The sequence below is a fragment of the Salvelinus sp. IW2-2015 genome, linkage group LG24 (genome assembly GCF_002910315.2).
Source record: "Salvelinus sp. IW2-2015 linkage group LG24, ASM291031v2, whole genome shotgun sequence".
NCBI classification, from domain to species: Eukaryota; Metazoa; Chordata; class Actinopteri; order Salmoniformes; family Salmonidae; genus Salvelinus; species Salvelinus sp. IW2-2015.
This window is the reverse complement of record NC_036864.1, coordinates 3288771-3308461: the sequence shown is the minus strand read 5'-3', so window position 1 is coordinate 3308461 and position 19691 is coordinate 3288771. Positions and strand designations below refer to the sequence as shown.

The 19691-nt window shown below is 41.9% G+C and overlaps 1 protein-coding gene across 2 annotated transcripts in view; it reads right to left on the bottom strand.

Moving 5' to 3' along the window:
* Positions 1-9850: 9850 nt before the first annotated feature.
* LOC111951298 (acyl-coenzyme A thioesterase 5) overlaps positions 9851-19691 on the bottom strand; it is a 59376-nt gene continuing 49535 nt past the window's right edge. For both annotated transcript variants that reach the window (XM_070434756.1, XM_023969354.2), the window contains 8 exons: positions 13148-13247; positions 12677-13034; positions 12340-12459; positions 12095-12177; positions 11868-11961; positions 11724-11804; positions 11498-11639; positions 9851-11407 (listed from right to left, as the gene is read on the bottom strand). In XM_070434756.1, coding sequence (XP_070290857.1) covers positions 11229-11407; positions 11498-11639; positions 11724-11804; positions 11868-11961; positions 12095-12177; positions 12340-12459; positions 12677-13034; positions 13148-13247 — 1157 coding nt within the window. In that variant the 3' untranslated portion in view covers positions 9851-11228. The remainder of the gene's footprint in view (positions 11408-11497; positions 11640-11723; positions 11805-11867; positions 11962-12094; positions 12178-12339; positions 12460-12676; positions 13035-13147; positions 13248-19691) is intronic.

The window sequence follows — 19691 nt, the reverse complement described above, 5'->3', positions numbered from 1 at the left end:
ACATATGCTAAAATGAAGACCTTAAAGGCTGGGGATGTGTAGCCTAAATTAGAAGCTTATGCATATTAGCCCATAATYCATTAGCTCAATGTTAGGCTTAATACTGCAGTGAATATATCCAGTCAATTTACACTGCGAAATACATTTTAAAAAGTGATCAGATAACAAAATCACTGGTAGTCCTACCATTTTAATTATGTGTTATGTGCATTTTTATAATCTACTTTATCACCTATGCATTATTTGACTCAAGGACCAGCAGTGGAGTGTTTTTGTTCCTAATATAATAATGCCCCAAAGGGGTTTCAAACTCACAGCTGTCGTACCGTGCAGTCTTAAGGCTTACCGCCTTAGTGGATCACGGCACCAATTGGTAATAGCAGTAAGGGTAAAGACAGCTTTTTGACAAGACCACGAGTGTCTTGACTTATTTTGGGCACGTTGTGGTGGGATTTTTGGCCTTCCATGCAGTAAATTAGTTAGGGCTAATACTCCAATAACAAGGAGCTCCAAACTTCTGTCAAACAGCTAATTTTCAGTTTTCCCCTCCCCACTCAGACCACTCCCAGACAGTCCTAGCAATCCCACAGTCCTAGAAATTGTCATTTGCAAAGAAGCAATTTTATCCAATTGGTAGTTAGTCTAATCCCATCGCTGCAACTCCCCTATGGACTTCGGAGGCGAAGGTCGAGAGCCATGCGTCCTCTGAAACACAACCCTGCCAAGACACACTGATCGCTTACAAGGAAATCCCGGGTCGGTCAAATCCTCCCCTAACCCGGACCAATTGTGCACCACCTCATGGGTCACAGCCGGCTGTGACTCAGCCCGGGATCTGTGGCGGCTGAATCAGAATTAGTTGGGTAACATAGATAAGATGTATTATTTACATAATATGCTTATGTGAGATACTTGTCATTAGAATGTCTCCTTTTGGACTATAGGGTTGGAAGTTGCACTTTTCCCTTCTCAGCTAGGGAAAAGTCACTTGGGCCCCAGAGAGGGGAGAGGTCAGAATGGAACATTGTCTTCATATGTGAATGTATCTGTTAAACCATGTGAAGGGATGGCATGATTAATGGGGAACTAGTTAGTTGTCTCCACAATGTCTGTACGCCAGTCACTCCCTCCTTTTCCCATTGGGGGGAGAAGTATGGCAGTGTCTGGAACCATTGTATTACCCCTCTGATGTTGCACTTATCTTGAGATAGTATATGACCTAGAGGCTCACTCCCCTCAGTGAGCTTGTCCAGGAGGGGGGAGAAGAGGGGGTATACTTGAGATGGGAGTATCTACAGTTGACAATTGATATATGCCATTGGATAAGTTGATGTTTTTGTACTATGAAGTACCAGGAACGAGATTAGAACCTCGTCTTAGAGACCAAACTGAACGATAATTTATAGTTAATGCTATCTGGCTATGGGATACTCCTTTCTAAAGTAAAACGCCCTTTGTGAAGTTTTACTAAGATCTGTGGTTCGTCATGTAAGTTGAGAGGGGCGTATCTTGGCTATAAAAGATCTTGGTATTCTTTTGTAGGCACTCTCATTCATTCTAGACACTGAATTGATTTGAGAGTCAAAGGGCGAATTTAGAAGTTCACATAATTAAAGATGAAGTTTAAGTATAACTCTGACCGGTGTGTGGCTTGTAACTCTCCTCATTTAGTAATACAGGAAATTACCACGACAGATCGTACCCGGGTCTATAGTGATGCCTGAAGCACTGTGATGCAGTGCCTTAGACCGCTGTGCCACTCGGGAGGCCAGAAGCTATTATTTTTAGTTACCATTTTAATCAGTAGCGGTGCATGGGTAAAATCACTGAGTAAGCCAAGCCAGTAAAAAAGCCATATTATAACCTGTTGTGATAATTGTGTGTGCACTATAACCCATTTGTTTGTACGCCACTGTGATATACAATAGCACAATATCAACAGGAGCACATCCTCCACTATTCCAGCACCATTTCAATTTAAACATAATCAAATCAACAAGGCTTTATATGCTTAGTTTAATACACTGAAAAACTTAAAAAGATACCAAAAACGATTTAGTCCAAAGTTCCTAAATATCAAGTGGCTGTCCACGGTACGGATTTCAGTGTGTGCGTGCGCCTGCAAGTACAAAACATTTTTTCACTCATCATACTTATAGACTAGTTAATAGTCCCGGGGTTCCGCTAGCGGAACTCCTCCCACATTCCACTGAAAAGGCAGAGCGCGGAATTCAAAAAATATTTTGAGAAATATTTAACTTTCACACATTAATAAGTCCAATACAGCAAATGAAAGATAAACATCTTGTGAATCCAGTCAACCTGTCAGATTTTTAAAATATTTTACAGCGAAAACACCACGTATATTTATGTTAGCTCACCACCAAATATAAAAAAGCACAGACATTTCTTTCACAGCACAGGTAGCTTGCACAAAACCAACCAAACTAACCAAGAACCAACCAAACTAACCAAGAAACAACTTCATCAGATGACAGTCTTATAACATGTTATACAATAAATCTATGTTTTGTTCGAAAAATGTGCATATTTGAGGTATAAATCAGTTTTACATTGCAGCTACCATCACAGCTACCATCACAAATAGCACCGAAGCAGCCAGAGTAATTATAGAGACCAACGTGAAATACCTAAATACTCTTCATAAAACATTTCTGAAAAATACATGGTGTACAGCAAATGAAAGACAAACATCTTGTGAATCCAGACAATATTTACGATTTTTTAAGTGTTTTACAGCAAAAACACAATATAGCATTATATTAGCTTACTACAATAGCCTACCACACAACAGCATTGATTCAAGGCAACAGTATTGATAGCGACAAAACCAGCAAAAGATATTAATTATTTCACTAACCTTCATAAACTTCATCAGATGACAGTCCTATAACATCATATTACACAATACATATATGGTTTGTTCGAAAATGTGCATATTTAGAGCTGAAATCCGTGGTTATACATTGTGAAAATGTAGCAACTATTTTCCAGAATCTCCGGATATATTTCTGACACTCACATATTCTGACCAAATAACTATTCATAAACTTTACTAAAAAATACATGTTGTATAGGAAATGATAGATACACTAGTTCTTAATGCAATCGCCGTGTTAGAATTCTAAAAAATAACTTCAGTACGACATACAGCTTACGTTATAGCAAGACAGCGCCAAAAATCAAGGCGGAAAACACAACAACACATTTTCGACAGAAATAGGAAATAACATCATAAATGGGTCCTACTTTTGTTGAGCTTCCATCAGAATCTTGCACAAGGCGTCCTTTGTCCAGAACAATCGTTGTTTGGTTTTAGAATGTCCTTTTTCCCTCTCGAATTAGCAAGCAAAACTAGCCAAGTGGCACGAAGCTGTCCATCGTGAACAAACGCAGAGAACGGAACACGCCAAAACTCCCGAAAAAAATTCAATAATCTGATAAAACTATATTGAAAAAACATACTTTACGATGATATTATCACATTTATCAAATAAAATCAAAGCCGGAGATATTAGACGTCTATAACGAATGCTTTTCAGAAGCCAATACTGATGACCTTTCTGCGCCTTCCTGAACAAAGGAATTTGGGGTCATGTCATTCCAAGCGCTCTCTTTTGACCATAGATATACCTAGAAACCCCATTTCACCTCTCACAGCCTATTGACATCTAGTGGAAGCCGTATGAAAGTGCATGTATACCTAATAGATTTCAAGAAAATTTATAGGGAGGCCCTGGAACAGAGGCCTCGAATTTCAGATTTTCACTTTCTGACAGGAAAAGTTTTGCTGCCAAAAATGAAAAAAAGTTTTTTCCCTGGGTTTGTTTTACTCACAGATATAAATTCAAACGTTTTTAGAAACTGAGATGTTTTCTATCCAATAGATAATAATATGCATATTGTGTACGAGCAAGAATAGAGGTACGAGGCCCCGTTTAAATTGGGCACGATTTTTTCCCAAGGTGAAAATAAGCGCCCTCATCCGTCAACAGGTTTAAACGCCAATGCATCCTCTCTTTCATGTGGCAAAACGGGTCTCTGCCTCTGTCATACAGTATAACGCTTTTAGTTTTGTTGTCATAAGGCTACCTAAGCAAAAAATGCTTGCTAGCCTAACTTCCTCGCCTGGACAACAATGAAGCCAGCGAAGTTAGCGCTGAAGCCTACATAATGAACTTCAAATCATTTCAGGCGAGTGGCACAACATTAATTTATTGTTAGATTCAGATTCCGCCCACCAATAATCATTGGCCTGTACAAAGAATTAGGCCAAATCCCCATCTCCATCCATGGCTTAGGAAAGGGCTAATTTAGCAAGCTAGCTACTGCAGGACAACACCACAAGCAGACCAGAAACAGACAGTTTTTCTGAAAATTACATTTAGCTTAGAAATTAATTTGATTAGTGTGACAAATCCAAACTGGCCTCCCATGAGGGTGTTTTGCTGCACCAGGACAACCCATAGTTGAGCTCAGCTCAACACTGATTGGCTAATTACTTTATCTAGGGAGGCCAAATGCTTGCTGGCACCAATCAATCAAATGCTCAGGCTCCCGAGTGGCTCAGCGGTCTAAGGCATTGCAGCTCAGTGCTAGAGGCATCACTACAAACCCTGGTTTAATTCCAGGCTGTATCACAACCGGCCATGATTGGGAGTCCCATAGGGCGGTGCACAATTGGCCCAGCGTCGTCCGAATTAGTGTTTGGCCGTCATTTGGCCAGGGTAGGCCGTGTAAATAAGAATTTGTTCTTAACTGGACTTACCTAGTTAAATAAAGGTCCCCCCCACCCAAATAAATGTATACTCTTTTGGTCCAGATAGCAGCAGATACATGGGCTACACATACTAAGACAGAGGGGCACGGTTTCCCTCGCTCTGATTTCTCCGGTGAGATTCAGCCACTTGTGAATTGAGGAAAAACTATGAAAATACAGAGACGAAAGATCATTTAAAAAAAGTATTAGTCAAATATTTGGGGAAGACTAGCTTCCCTTGGCGTCCATAAATCCACACCACTGATTTTAATTGAAAACAATCACAGTAAGGCACWAAATTATTCAGCAGACATTTTTTGATAGAGATATAAACAGCTGCATTGGACCTTTTAAAATATCCCACTAGTGACCATGGTTGACTTATTTTAACTTCTTATGGCTGCGGGGCAATATTGAGTAGCTTGGATGAAAATATGCCCAGAGGTGCCCAGAGTAAACTGCCTGCTCCTCAGTCCCAGTTGCTAATATATGCATATTATTTGGATAGATAACACTCTGAAGTCTCAAACTGTTTGAATGATGTCTGAGTATAACAGAACTCATATGGCAGGCAAAAACCTGAGAAAAAATCCAGCCAGGAAGTGGGAAATCTGAGGTTGGTCGATTTTCAACTCAGCCCCTATCGAATACACAGTGGGATATGGGTCATTTTGCACTTCCTAAGGCTTCCACTAGATGTCAAGTCTTTAGAACCTTGTCTGATGCTTCTACTGTGAAGTGGAGCCGAATGAGAGGGGATTGAGTAAGGTCTACCATGACCTGAACATGCGCTGACCGTGCACGTTCATGTGAGAGCGAGCTCTGTTCTATCGCATTTCTTAAGACAGGAATTCTCCGGTTGGAACATTATTGAAGATTTATCTTAACATCCTAAAGATTGATTCAATACATCATTTGACATGTTTCTACTGACTGTAACGGAACTTTTTGACATCTCGTTTGCTTTTAGTGAACGCGCTTCGTGACTTTGGATTTCTTTACCAAACGCGCTAACAAAAGTAGCTATTTGGACATAAATGATGGACATTACCGAACAAATCAAACATTTGTGGAACTGGGATTCCTGGGAGTGCATTCTGATGAAGATCAAAGTGAATATTTATAATGTTATTTATGACTTCTGTTGACTGCACAATATGGCGGATATATTTTTGTCTTGATTGGGCTCTGAGCGCCGACCTCAGATTATTGCATGGTTTGCTTTTTCCGTAAAGTTTTTTAAAAATCTGACACAGCGGTTGCATTAAGGAGAAGTGGATCTAAAATTCCATGTATAACACTTGATCTTTGATCAACGTTTATTATGAGTATTTATGGAAATTGATGTGGCTCTCTGCAAAATCATCGGATGTTTTTGGAACTACTGAACATAACGTGCCAATGTATACTGAGATTTTTTTATATAAATATGAACTTTACCGAACAAAACATACATCTATTGTGTAACATGAAGTTCTATGAGTGTCATCTGATGAAGATCAAAGGTTAGTGATTAATTTTCTCTATTTCTGCTTTTTGTGACTCCTGTCTTTGGCTGGAAAATGGCTGTGTTTCTGTGATTTGGCGGTGACCTAACATAATCGTTTGTGGTGCTTTCGCTGTAAAGGCTTTTTGAAATCGGACACTGGTGGGATTAACAACATGATTACCTTTAAAATGGTATACGATACTTGTATGTTTGAGGAATTTTAATTATTAGATCTGTTTGAATTTGGCGCCATGCACTGTCACTGGCTGTTGTCATATCGATCCCGTTAACGGGATTGCAGCCATAAGTTAAGAAATGCCATTGGTCGGTGGATAAGTCTAAGATCTTTGACAGCCTGATGGGAACATTGTTACAGGAAATAATCACTCATCTGGTGGAGGTTAGCATAGGGCTAACGTGTGCCAGGTTATCTGATGGGACCAGCTACAATGTCGCATTCCATCACGTGCAAGTAAATCAAATACTTAAATATGCTAATGCACATTTTGAGACGGAGAAACTTTCAATTTGAACTGTTTCTAATGTTCGCAGGTATGGCCCCAATTAAGTTTATCATCACTCTGGAACAATGTCTGTGTGTGTTTGTACCCGCGCTCATGTGTGTTTTATTGCATGGCTTTTCAGTGACTATTGAATTTAGAGCGAGAGTGCATTAGCTCACGGAGGAGCTGGTAGCTGTTAGTCAGGTGAGCTGTTAATAAGCACCAAATCTGTGCAAACAGATCGGCCCTGCTCTCTGTCAAAGCCAAATCCTCTTCATTGCCTGGCCTCCGGCCTACACACATACCACAACTACACACTATAGTAACCCTCTGTAACATTACCACAATCGGTCAGATTACAATTGATGTACAGTGAAGGGAATATAGGCAATCCTCTGGTCTGAGGTCAGCATTAAACGTCCCCATTTCCTATTCCCCCTTTGTGTCTAACCCTTCGACCCTGAATCAGAGGTAGAAATGGAAGGGTCAATCGGTAAAGAGCAAAACACTCCAGATGATAAACAGACCCTCCACACTCTATTTCCTGCCATCCCTCCTTCTCCCTCCACACTATCCCTCTCTCCTTCCATCCCCCCTTCTCACTATCCCTCTCTCCTTCCATCCCTCCACTCTCTCTCTCCTTCCATTCTCTTTCCTTCCATCCCTCCACTCTCTTTCCTTCCATCCCTCCTTCTCCCTCCATTGGGTGAAAATTAATCAGTTCTGGCTTTCTGATCATAATGAATAAGATTACATGGACAGGGAAGTCCTTGTCCAAGATCAGTCCTACTCGGATGTTGGAATACAGGCCCAGGACTCATCCGTTGCCCACCACTACACATGTGCATTCATCATCCTCCTGTGATATATTGAAGAACTGCAAAAGAATGACCAAATAGCGCTCTCATGCGCTCACTAACAGATATAGTTAATATTCTTCCTCTGATTTATTATAAACATTATAGACAACACATTTCCTCATGAATCAAAAAATAGAATCAATCATCTGTGTACTATGGCAGTTAGGTTTCAGGCGCAGGTGTTAACACTATTGGCAGGTTGAAACTCATGCAGTTCAGTGAATGAGAGACTCTGACCCACTACTGTGGACACTCCTCATCAGCCCTCAATTTATGTTGTACAGCTGTGTCCACTGGTCTGATGACTCTGTCATTTCATACATATTAATCCTTAAGACTATATTGATGCACCCATGCATCAATCTAAGTAACGAAATAATAATCCCCATCAAAATCCTGTCAGTTTAAGATAAATATGTTTTTTTTTCTTGGGCTGTGTCTCAAGCCACCGCATCCGCCTATGTCGACATTCCACATCTGAGGTGGAAGGTGACTGAGCTACAGTGGTGTTTGTCAGACCGAGACATCTCAAAAATTGGTCTTCTCACAAAAACATCTTATTCCTTATGATACATTTTTGGAGGATCTTTTTTGCCATTTATGAATGTGTTATATTCAATGTGTTTCTATGGGCTATAGTAGTAAAGACCAAATTCAATATTTTAAGTAATAAAAAAATAATACCTAAAACCAAGTGTACACCACACAACTTTCCAAATCCTAACATAGCTGAGCCTCTTTCATTAATGACCGTCTTTCCTGACGTTTTTTGTCTTGACAACGTAGTGGTGCGCTCACTAAACGACATGGCAAGACAGGGGTCACACACTATAAGATTCTTCACTTGGTCATTAGGATTCGCGATACCACGCTGTCTCGCGAAAATAATTATGTGAGTAGATTGTTAACATAGCTACAACGAGCAGTGGCTCAAAGCAGCCTCAAAACGTTTTCAGTCAGACATTCACGCTTGCCATACTGACTTGAAATATCTCGCAAACATTTTGAATGAAATAACATTGCTTGTGAACTTCAGAGCTGCAACGATTTGACACTTTGGTTAAAGGCAAGTAAAAACGCATACTAGGAGTAGTAGTAGTAGCTCACATTCTGGGTGATGAGAAATATCATCATCATCTCACTGGCTTCTTCTCTGGCGAGCTCTCATTGGCTATTGCTGATCACGCGTTCTCAAAACTTGTCGTTGCACATCTCGCACTGCAAAAGCACTGAAGATTGTGCGGATAAAATCAAACATGTTTGAAAATATCGGGGCGTCTGGGACTGGTCAAAGATGAGATCAGTAGCCCTCAGACTGCGTATCTGACCCGCTCACATCAAACGAGTGTCGTGACGGCCAAACGCCTCGAGTAGTCAACGACATGGGGATTTGGTCTTCAATTTCAAAAGCTTGTCTGGGACAGCTAAATCGGGGCCAAAATTGTATAGTGTACACCCGGCTTAAAGGAGTCCTAAAATTCAAAATCAAATAGCTAAATGATCTATGGTATGACCAAAACAATTCCATGTTAGAAGAACCCTACCACCCCCCAAAAGGCTTAGACTTAAAATATAAAGTGTTCATGTATTTTTTTTTTTTTTTTAAGTTATAGCTTAGTCAATCATACTAAGTCCTTGATGCTCTTTGGGTGTGACATCACAGCTTTGCCTTAGGGTTGGGGTAGAGTCAGGGCTGGGGTAGAGGTGTTGCCGTAGGAAGCTAAGGATCTTTTCCCAACAGTCTTCCTGAGCCACGGCATGCGGCTTGGTGTACCCTCCCCACAACATGATCACTGCAACACACACAAAGTTAATTTGTGAGTAAAGAATTGGTTATACAGTTCAGGTGTGTATACTATAGGTTTGAGTTTTGAGTACAGTACATTTCTGTCGTGTTTGAGGCATTATGAAGTTGCTGGCCCTGAAGTGGGGTGTGTACGGCGGCTCAATGAGGTGTCCAGCATCAGGGTATTGTAGAATGGTCAGTAGGTGCTCGTTACCCGCTGCATGCATCATCTGGGTCATCTGCAGGTCAGAGGTCACATTCAGCATCAATCACAATTATTGATTTCATAGGAAGCTTGTAATCATGTTTGTGTGTGTACCCACGTCCTTGGCAGACTCCACTGTGGCCCAGTTCTGATCATCCTCCCCGACGACCAACATCAATGGACACTTTATCCTCCCCATCTGTCAGAAGANGAATGAGAGACTCTGACCCACTACTGTGGACACTCCTCATCAGCCCTCAATTTATGTTGTACAGCTGTGTCCACTGGTCTGATGACTCTGTCATTTCATACATATTAATCCTTAAGACTATATTGATGCACCCATGCATCAATCTAAGTAACGAAATAATAATCCCCATCAAAATCCTGTCAGTTTAAGATAAATATGTTTTTTTTTCTTGGGCTGTGTCTCAAGCCACCGCATCCGCCTATGTCGACATTCCACATCTGAGGTGGAAGGTGACTGAGCTACAGTGGTGTTTGTCAGACCGAGACATCTCAAAAATTGGTCTTCTCACAAAAACATCTTATTCCTTATGATACATTTTTGGAGGATCTTTTTTGCCATTTATGAATGTGTTATATTCAATGTGTTTCTATGGGCTATAGTAGTAAAGACCAAATTCAATATTTTAAGTAATAAAAAAATAATACCTAAAACCAAGTGTACACCACACAACTTTCCAAATCCTAACATAGCTGAGCCTCTTTCATTAATGACCGTCTTTCCTGACGTTTTTTGTCTTGACAACGTAGTGGTGCGCTCACTAAACGACATGGCAAGACAGGGGTCACACACTATAAGATTCTTCACTTGGTCATTAGGATTCGCGATACCACGCTGTCTCGCGAAAATAATTATGTGAGTAGATTGTTAACATAGCTACAACGAGCAGTGGCTCAAAGCAGCCTCAAAACGTTTTCAGTCAGACATTCACGCTTGCCATACTGACTTGAAATATCTCGCAAACATTTTGAATGAAATAACATTGCTTGTGAACTTCAGAGCTGCAACGATTTGACACTTTGGTTAAAGGCAAGTAAAAACGCATACTAGGAGTAGTAGTAGTAGCTCACATTCTGGGTGATGAGAAATATCATCATCATCTCACTGGCTTCTTCTCTGGCGAGCTCTCATTGGCTATTGCTGATCACGCGTTCTCAAAACTTGTCGTTGCACATCTCGCACTGCAAAAGCACTGAAGATTGTGCGGATAAAATCAAACATGTTTGAAAATATCGGGGCGTCTGGGACTGGTCAAAGATGAGATCAGTAGCCCTCAGACTGCGTATCTGACCCGCTCACATCAAACGAGTGTCGTGACGGCCAAACGCCTCGAGTAGTCAACGACATGGGGATTTGGTCTTCAATTTCAAAAGCTTGTCTGGGACAGCTAAATCGGGGCCAAAATTGTATAGTGTACACCCGGCTTAAAGGAGTCCTAAAATTCAAAATCAAATAGCTAAATGATCTATGGTATGACCAAAACAATTCCATGTTAGAAGAACCCTACCACCCCCCAAAAGGCTTAGACTTAAAATATAAAGTGTTCATGTATTTTTTTTTTTTTTTTAAGTTATAGCTTAGTCAATCATACTAAGTCCTTGATGCTCTTTGGGTGTGACATCACAGCTTTGCCTTAGGGTTGGGGTAGAGTCAGGGCTGGGGTAGAGGTGTTGCCGTAGGAAGCTAAGGATCTTTTCCCAACAGTCTTCCTGAGCCACGGCATGCGGCTTGGTGTACCCTCCCCACAACATGATCACTGCAACACACACAAAGTTAATTTGTGAGTAAAGAATTGGTTATACAGTTCAGGTGTGTATACTATAGGTTTGAGTTTTGAGTACAGTACATTTCTGTCGTGTTTGAGGCATTATGAAGTTGCTGGCCCTGAAGTGGGGTGTGTACGGCGGCTCAATGAGGTGTCCAGCATCAGGGTATTGTAGAATGGTCAGTAGGTGCTCGTTACCCGCTGCATGCATCATCTGGGTCATCTGCAGGTCAGAGGTCACATTCAGCATCAATCACAATTATTGATTTCATAGGAAGCTTGTAATCATGTTTGTGTGTGTACCCACGTCCTTGGCAGACTCCACTGTGGCCCAGTTCTGATCATCCTCCCCGACGACCAACATCAATGGACACTTTATCCTCCCCATCTGTCAGAAGACACGGCAATAAGTAAAGAAATCCACTGTGTGTGTTTGTGTGTGTTGACTTACATCCACTTTCTCTCCAAGGTCGGTTGGAATGGGCAGAAAGATGTCTCTGCAGACCACACGGCCCTCTTCATCAAATCGGGTCTTATACCCATCCCTGGCAATAAATAATTATGTTTTTAGTCTATATTTCTTCATTTGGGCTGTATGTCACAAGCTTCATAATCACGGTACCTTACACCTTCACTTTGAACAGATTTGGGTTTATTTTTCGTACACACACCACTCACTTCTTCATGTTTCTAAACACTTTGCCGATAGCCTTGTTGACCAGGTTGACGTGACTCCCACTGATACACACACAGCATCTGGGCTGGAATACACACAGTATTTATTCTTTACACACTAAACAAACTCATAAGCATATACACATGGTCAGTGTTGGGACAATAAAGATCACTGAATCTGAATTCATTCTATAAATACAAAGCTCCAATCTGGAGGAAAAATATGAGAATGGGAGGGAGAGGCTCACGCTGATGTCTTTGGAGTAGGCTGCCAAGTTGAGGGTGACTGACGTGCCTAAGGAGAGACCAAACAGAGCAACTCTGTCCTTCATCACCATGGGATGCTCCTGCACAATCCTGAACGCTTTCTACATAACAGAGAGATAGAGCTCAAGTTCAAGTAATACGGATACAATGTAGGATCCAATGTAGCGGATCCAATGTGATGTAATATAACGTGAGGTGATGTAATATAACAGTGAGTCTGGGTAAATGGTCACAGGAGTGGACTCTGCCCTCTCAGGGCCATTTCTGAACATTAAGACAAGCACAAGCATGTAGGCACACACACAGTATGAGAATCACCTCAAAGTAGGTTTTAAAGTTGATGTCTGAGGTTCTGTTCTTGTCATGGGAAAGGTACTCTAGCGCCATGGAAACAAAACCGTGTGACGCCAGGAGGCCGGAGCGGTACTCCACCAGCCCCCCACCCCCTCCCCACATATCCAACACCCCAGGGAAGGGTCCGGGACCTGGGGGTAAAAAGAGGGTCCCTCGGACTCCATGTTCCCTGATGTCAATTCTGCACACACCCGGTGCCATGTACCATCGTTCTGTGACAACGGTCGCTAGGGGAGACTGCTTGCTGAAGCCCTCAGTGATGTGCCCACTGTACACAGAGATGTGTACCACCATAGGAGTGAGGACATCCATCTTTCTCAACCTGAGAGACAGAGAGAGTTTATTTGACTTGTCCAGACGGGCCTGGTCACCCTAAATTATGTGTTTTTCCTATGTAAAATTGACCCCAAATACTGAATTGCATTGGTGTGTTACCTGAGGCCTGTCCGACTACCTGGAACAGGCTGCATGCTCCACAGTAGACCCATGGGCTCTGCTCCTTCATATGTTCCTCCAAGACTGGCATCCTTAGCAACTACATAAACAACAAAAAAGAGAAAGAGGCTTGAGTGTCTGACTTGGACTTCGGAGTTGGATGACCATTTAAAACTATTTGTAGTCAGAGCTTGTTTTTTAAGAGTTGTCAGTTGTCTGTCAACTGGGGCTCCCGAGTGGCACTGCATCTCAATGCTAGAGGCATCACTACAGACACTCTGGTTCAAATCCAGGCTGCATCACAACCAGCTGTGATTGGGATCCCATCGGGCAGTGCACAATTGGCCCAGTGCCGTCAGGGTTTTACCGGTGTAGGTAGTCATTGTAAACAATAATATATTTAACGAGGCAAGTCAGTAAATAACAAAGATTAAATTGTCTTTTTTTTAAATTCTCAAACACACTGAATGGTGCTTTCAAAACAACCAGGAACTCTGAACGCGGTCAATTAATGATGTCAGTGATCTTCAGATAGGAAAGTCAGAGCTCTAGAAAGAGGCCGAGTTCCCGACTTGGAATTCCAAGTTGATTGACAGTTTAAAACGTTTTTTCCTTGTCGGAGCTCATCCCAGTTGCCTTGAGCGCACTGAAGTCGAATATTTCCAATTTCAAAGTTCCCAGCTGTTTCAACTTGGCATTAATTTGCTTGGGCGTGTTCAAGTGGAACACATTTGTCAAGATGTTGACCAACTTTGGTCACGCCTTTCAAAGTGTGTTGCATTTGAACAATTATACTACTTCTGACTACAGGTCCACTGCATGCCTGTAACTGACAACTAACCTGTCAGTCTATGTCGTTGTTTTTTGTTTGAATTGTTTACGTGTTCACTATGCGGGGGAAATTGTAAGACAAGCGGAACTACGTGGCTAAGAACTGTTGTAACGGGGATTATTATCGTAGCAACACACTTTTGGGGTGAGGCAATCCCACGCGGTGTTCGGGTGTAGTTCGTAACGGTTGAAGCGTGTATGTTAGGATGGTAACATTATAATAGTTAAGGATGAAGCTTGAATTCATTCCAGGAATAAGACGTGTGAAGTTAGGAATTTCCTCCCTTCTATAATAAACAGCCAACAAGGTATTTTTCCTTTGTGTTTAATCTGATACTGTTATATCTCTGGCTAAACTGGTTTATCAAATTAAATCAAATCATCAAATCAAGTTTATTTTATATAGCCCTTCGTACATCAGCTAATATCTCGAAGTGCTGTAAAGAAACCCAGCCTAAAACCCCAAACAGCAAGCAATGCAGGTGTAGAAGCACGGTGGCTAGGAAAAACTCCCTAGAAAGGCCAAAACCTAGGAAGAAACCTAGAGAGAACAACTATGAGGTGCCATCCTTCGGCGTCCGGGATTATAACAGAACTATGCCAAATGTTCAATGTCTATAATTACAAGCATAAAATAATAATCATGAATAATTCAGTGGCTTATCAAGCGATCATAAGATTGAAATCCTCAGTCTGGGACAGTGCGTTCCAAACCAGGCAAACATGTGAAAACTTGAGATAGCATCAGGCCAGTGGTACTGGACAGCAGAGTCATATCCCCGTAATTCTAGTATTTCTAGCTCAGTCCTCCGAGAAGAAAAAAAAGAGAAGGAGAATAGAGGAAGGCCCAGATTTTCAAATCATAAATACAACATCGTCAAATAATAACAGAATAAATGTCATGGCTTTTATAACGATATAAGATTGAAACAGCAAGTTGTGGACAGTGTGGGTCCATATAACCGCAGCAGAAATTGAAAATGCTAGAATAGCAGCAAGGCATCGACTGGTGAACGAAGGACTATCACCAGTAGTCTGACGTATGTCACTAGGCGTCTCCGAGAATAGAAAGAAAGAGAGAAGGAGAGTAAAGAGAGCCAAGATTTTCAAAATGTTCATAATGACAACCATGTCAATATAAAATCAGAATAAAAGTCAGTTGCTTTTCTAGCTCGATGTAAGATGAAAGCAGCAGTCGGACAGTGGCGTTCCATAACCCACGGCAGAACAGGTTGAAACTGAATATGCAGCAAGGCCAGGTGACCTGGGACAGCAAGAGTCATCATGCCCGGTTGTCCGGACGTATGGTCTAGGGTCAGTTTCTCACGAGGAGAGAGAAAGAAGAAGAAACCAGAGGAATAGAACAAGCTTAAATTACACAACGTACACTGGAATAGAACAGGAGAGTACTCCAGGTATAACCAACTGAACCTTATCCCCGACACAAACTGTATCTGCCAGCATAAAACGAGGCTGAGACAGGAGGGTCAGGAGACACTGGTGGCCCCATCCGTAGATATCCCCGGACAGGGCCAAACAGGAAGGATATCCCACCCCCAACTCCAACCCAAACCATTGCAAGGCCCCCCCACCCCCCGCAACCCACTAAAGGGAATATTTCTTTTCAAAACCACCCCACCAACTGTAACAATCCTGAGACAAGCTGGATAAGCCCACAAATCTCCACCACAGCACAAACCACAAGGGGGCGGGCCAACCGCCCCTTTGGTTTGTGGTAATGATTAAGCACTTCAGAGTTTATCAAGTAGATATCACTCATAAGAACAAGAAAGTTGTAAGAGGATTGCTAACTTATTTTCATTTTACCTTTCTAATTTCTCACGAAGTGATGAATTATGAACTAACAGGCAGTTAATAAATAGGAACTGTTGTGCTCTGTGGTTACTGGAGGCTCCTCCCCTCCTCTGCAAGTGCAGGGCGTTCCTCCGCAGGCAGGGGGTCGTTAGTGATTGAGTCACCTGGGCTCTAAGTATTTTAAACTCTGTCAACTAATCACCCTCTCGCTCTCTCTCTCTCCTCAGGTATGCTGCATATTTGTTGTTCTTGTAGTTTGACTAGTTTTCACCAGTCAATTCCACACACATAATTCACGCATCCATATTACATTACACCAAAAAACTTCCACACCTCATTCCTTTTTCTTAGTCTAAGTTAATAGTTTTGTTTATAATAAAGAACACTTTTAATTGGGCTATACCTGTTGTTCGTGTCCCCTCATTTTTGTCACAGGCWATGAGCCGGCTTGTGACAAGTGGGGACTCGTCCAGGATAGTAGTTAACTTGGGTTAGTTTAGTTTGCCAAATTTCTTTTGTTTGAGGGGATGTTTTGGTTGGGCCAATTTTGTTTAGAGCCATGTGTTCTTTTGGTTCAGTGTGCTTGGTAGGTAAGCAATTCACTCTGTTTTTCTGGGTTTTGTTCAGGTGGGAGTCCTCTCCTGTTCAGGCATATCAGCGAGTGTCAATAGGAGGCTTGTGGTGTTTTTGTTTTAGGTGGCAGTGAACGTGGGTAGAGCATCCCTTTCCCTTTTCCCCTACATCGGCTCGGGAGCACCTCCGTGGTTATGGGAGGGCCGCCAGTTTCTGGTTGTCTCTTCTGTGTTTTGTCTGTCTTCTCTTCTGTTTTGTGTGCATAAAACCCCACCACATGTGACTGCACGAAGACTAGGGCCAGTTAGTTAGTTGTTTTTGGAGGATAGTGGGGTGTGGCTCCTGTCCTTGAACCCAGACTGACAACAGGTGAGTTGTGTCTTTTTTTTGAGCATTTGCAAGAGTTGTATTGGGAGAGGAAAATGTCTTCCATTTTGAGTAGTTTTGTTCAAGCTCCTTCAGAGGTAGCCTTCGAGTTGTGTACTAAGGATCAGTTAATTGAAATTGCTGAACATTATCAGACTGAGATTGTTGATAAAACAATTAGAGACTGTTAAAACTAGATTAAAGCAGGGTCTTAGGGAAATTGGTGGTTTTGGCAGTCAGTCTGCTAGTAGTGAGGGTGCAAGTTCAGTCTAGCCCTTCATTAACTTTTGAGCAGCAGAGGGAACTGTTGCAAATGCAATTAGAGAGAGAGCGATTTAGAAATGCTAATAGACCAGAAAGACTACCACAATTTGATGTTTCACAGAATCTTTGTTTGTTGCCCAAATTTGAGGAGTCAGATCCAGACACATACTTTACTTTATTTGAGCGTATTGCGGAAGCTAGAGCTTGGTCAGATTTGGACATGACTATGTTGTTGCAATGTGTACTTACAGGTAAAGCACGTGAAGCTTTTGCAGCACTGAGTGTAGCTGACAGTAAAGTTTATGCTAAAGTTAAATCAGCAGTTCTGAAGGTCTACGAGCTTGTGCCAGAGGCATATCGTCAACGTTTCCGTTACAGGAAAAAGTTAGATTCACAAACCTATTCTGAGTTTGTTCGTGATTTGACTTCTGCATTTAATCGTTGGTGTACAGCTTCTGAAGTTAGTACTTTTGAGGGTCTGTCTAATTTGATTGTGTTAGAACAGTTCAAAAATTCTGTGTCTGACCAGGTTGCTACATACATGAATGAACGTAAAGTTAAGTCTCCAAGTGATGCAGCAATCCTTGCAGATGAATACAGGCTAACACATAAAAGCCATTTTGAGTCAAACAGTGACATGTACCATGAAAAGAACTTTACTCCTAGGAATAGTAGGTCACCTTTTTTTGGAGCTTCTTTCCAAAGGCCTCAGCAGAAGTTTGGGTCTGGAGGATTTAAAGCACCGGTTAATGTTACTACCTGTCGCTACTGTTTAGTTGAAGGACATTGGAAGAAAGATTGTCCTCGTCTTCATTCAAAACAGTCAGGTCAAGTTAAACCTTCTATGATGGCAGCTCCTGTTACAGCCTCTGACCAACAAGGTGAGCTTCAGCCACTAGTTGAGTTTGATTCTCAGTCTTCCCACTGTGATTTTTCAGCCTTTATTTCAGATGGTGTAGTGTCCCTGGTAGATGGCAACCAGAATGTTAAAATCAAGATCCTAAGACACTGGAGCTTTAGATTATTTTATTCTGGAATCTGTTTTGCYGTTCTCTAAAGAGTCTGAWACTGGCMGWTGTGTAATGGTATGTGGTATGGGTTYAGTTCCATTCTCTTGTCCTTTACATGAAGTTACCCTAAAATGTGGTCTAGTAGATGRTGATGTAGATGTTGGGGTTAGACCTCAGTTGCCAGTAGAGGGAGTCCACATGATTTYGGGGAATGACTTGGCAGGTAGTAAGGTGTGGGCAGATGGCAAACTAAACATCTGTAAGAAGCAACCTTCAGTGTCCCCTGCAAGGGAATCTCCGGATCAAAACTGTCTCCTGAGGTATTTCCAGTTTGTGCGGTTACTCGTAAGGAGATTGAGCGTAAGCCAGATAGTCTTGAGTTGCCAGTCAAACTCCAGACAGAACAGTTGACTAGTTCTAGAGATTCATTGATGACTGAGCAAAAGGTCGATACTACTTTGGCTGATCTGTTTGATAAAGTGGTTCCTGATTCAGTGGTGAGTAATAGTGCTGTCGTGACGTTGTATTAGTTAATGTGGCGACTGTTGCTTATCGAATGATTACAAGTTTCTAATTACGTGATTAACTGAATCAAGCAATTATTAACTCATTAACCTGGGGCACCATGGGAAAACTAGTTTTTATTGAGTTTCTATTTCCCAAATTAACTCAAAGAATATCAGAATATCGATTTTACCACAGCCGCTAATTAACCAGTTGCCTCTAACAGTCTCGTTCTGAACGTCGTATAGCCCGGGATTCTGCACGGACCCGGGTCTCACTAATGAATTAGCACCACACCAGTCTTAGTTGAATGTTTATTTACTAAAAAGCTAAAATGATGATAAAAGATACACATACACAAAAACACACTCTAGGCTATTGATTAGAACTTAGTATAACGGGCCAACACACTAGGGCGCGTGTTACCCAAAATGGGGATTTAAAAGAGAGAAAGAGAGAAAGTACACAAGAGGAATATACATTTGGGTGAAATTGTCAGCTATGCTCATTCTAACCCTAGCCTTGCCCCAAACTGCCGCTGTTATGAGTCAGAATATAATGATGTAATTACTTGTGGAGGTTCTCCGTGGATTTTCCCGCGTGGACCGTTCAAGCTGCTCAATGACGCACTTCTCCTGCGCACTGCTCTAGGTGTCCTCACTACACGATGTCCGTGTCCTTTGGCTTTACYGGCCTGTTCCTTTGTCCTCGCTCTGGAAGGGGTCTTCGGAGGACAGATAGCTCTGTAGCTCAGAGCTCACAGCGTAAAGATGAGAGTGTAGATACCACAATTCGATGGGGAGGCTAGGTGGTTCGGCTTGAATACACCCGCTTAGACACGCTACTCATCCGTAGCTTGGGTAGAAAAAGATTTCTTCGTCTTCAACTTGTTGCGTTTTGGGTTCGTTGACCTTTTAGACCTTTGGCTGCAGCTCGGGTCACTTAGTCATGTATGTTAATTCTGCACTCACAGGTTTTATACCCTTGGGTCAGAAGTGGGCGTAACCACCTTCAGGGCAATTCTCTGGGCGTACCGAGTTTGAGGGGCAAGGTATAGATTTTACTTCCAATTTTAGACAACTAACTTCATATTTCATCTCTACCAAACATTCTCTTTGATTTGGACATTTTCCACACAACGTACAATGTATAAACATCAAGCATATACGAGGAAAACTCTT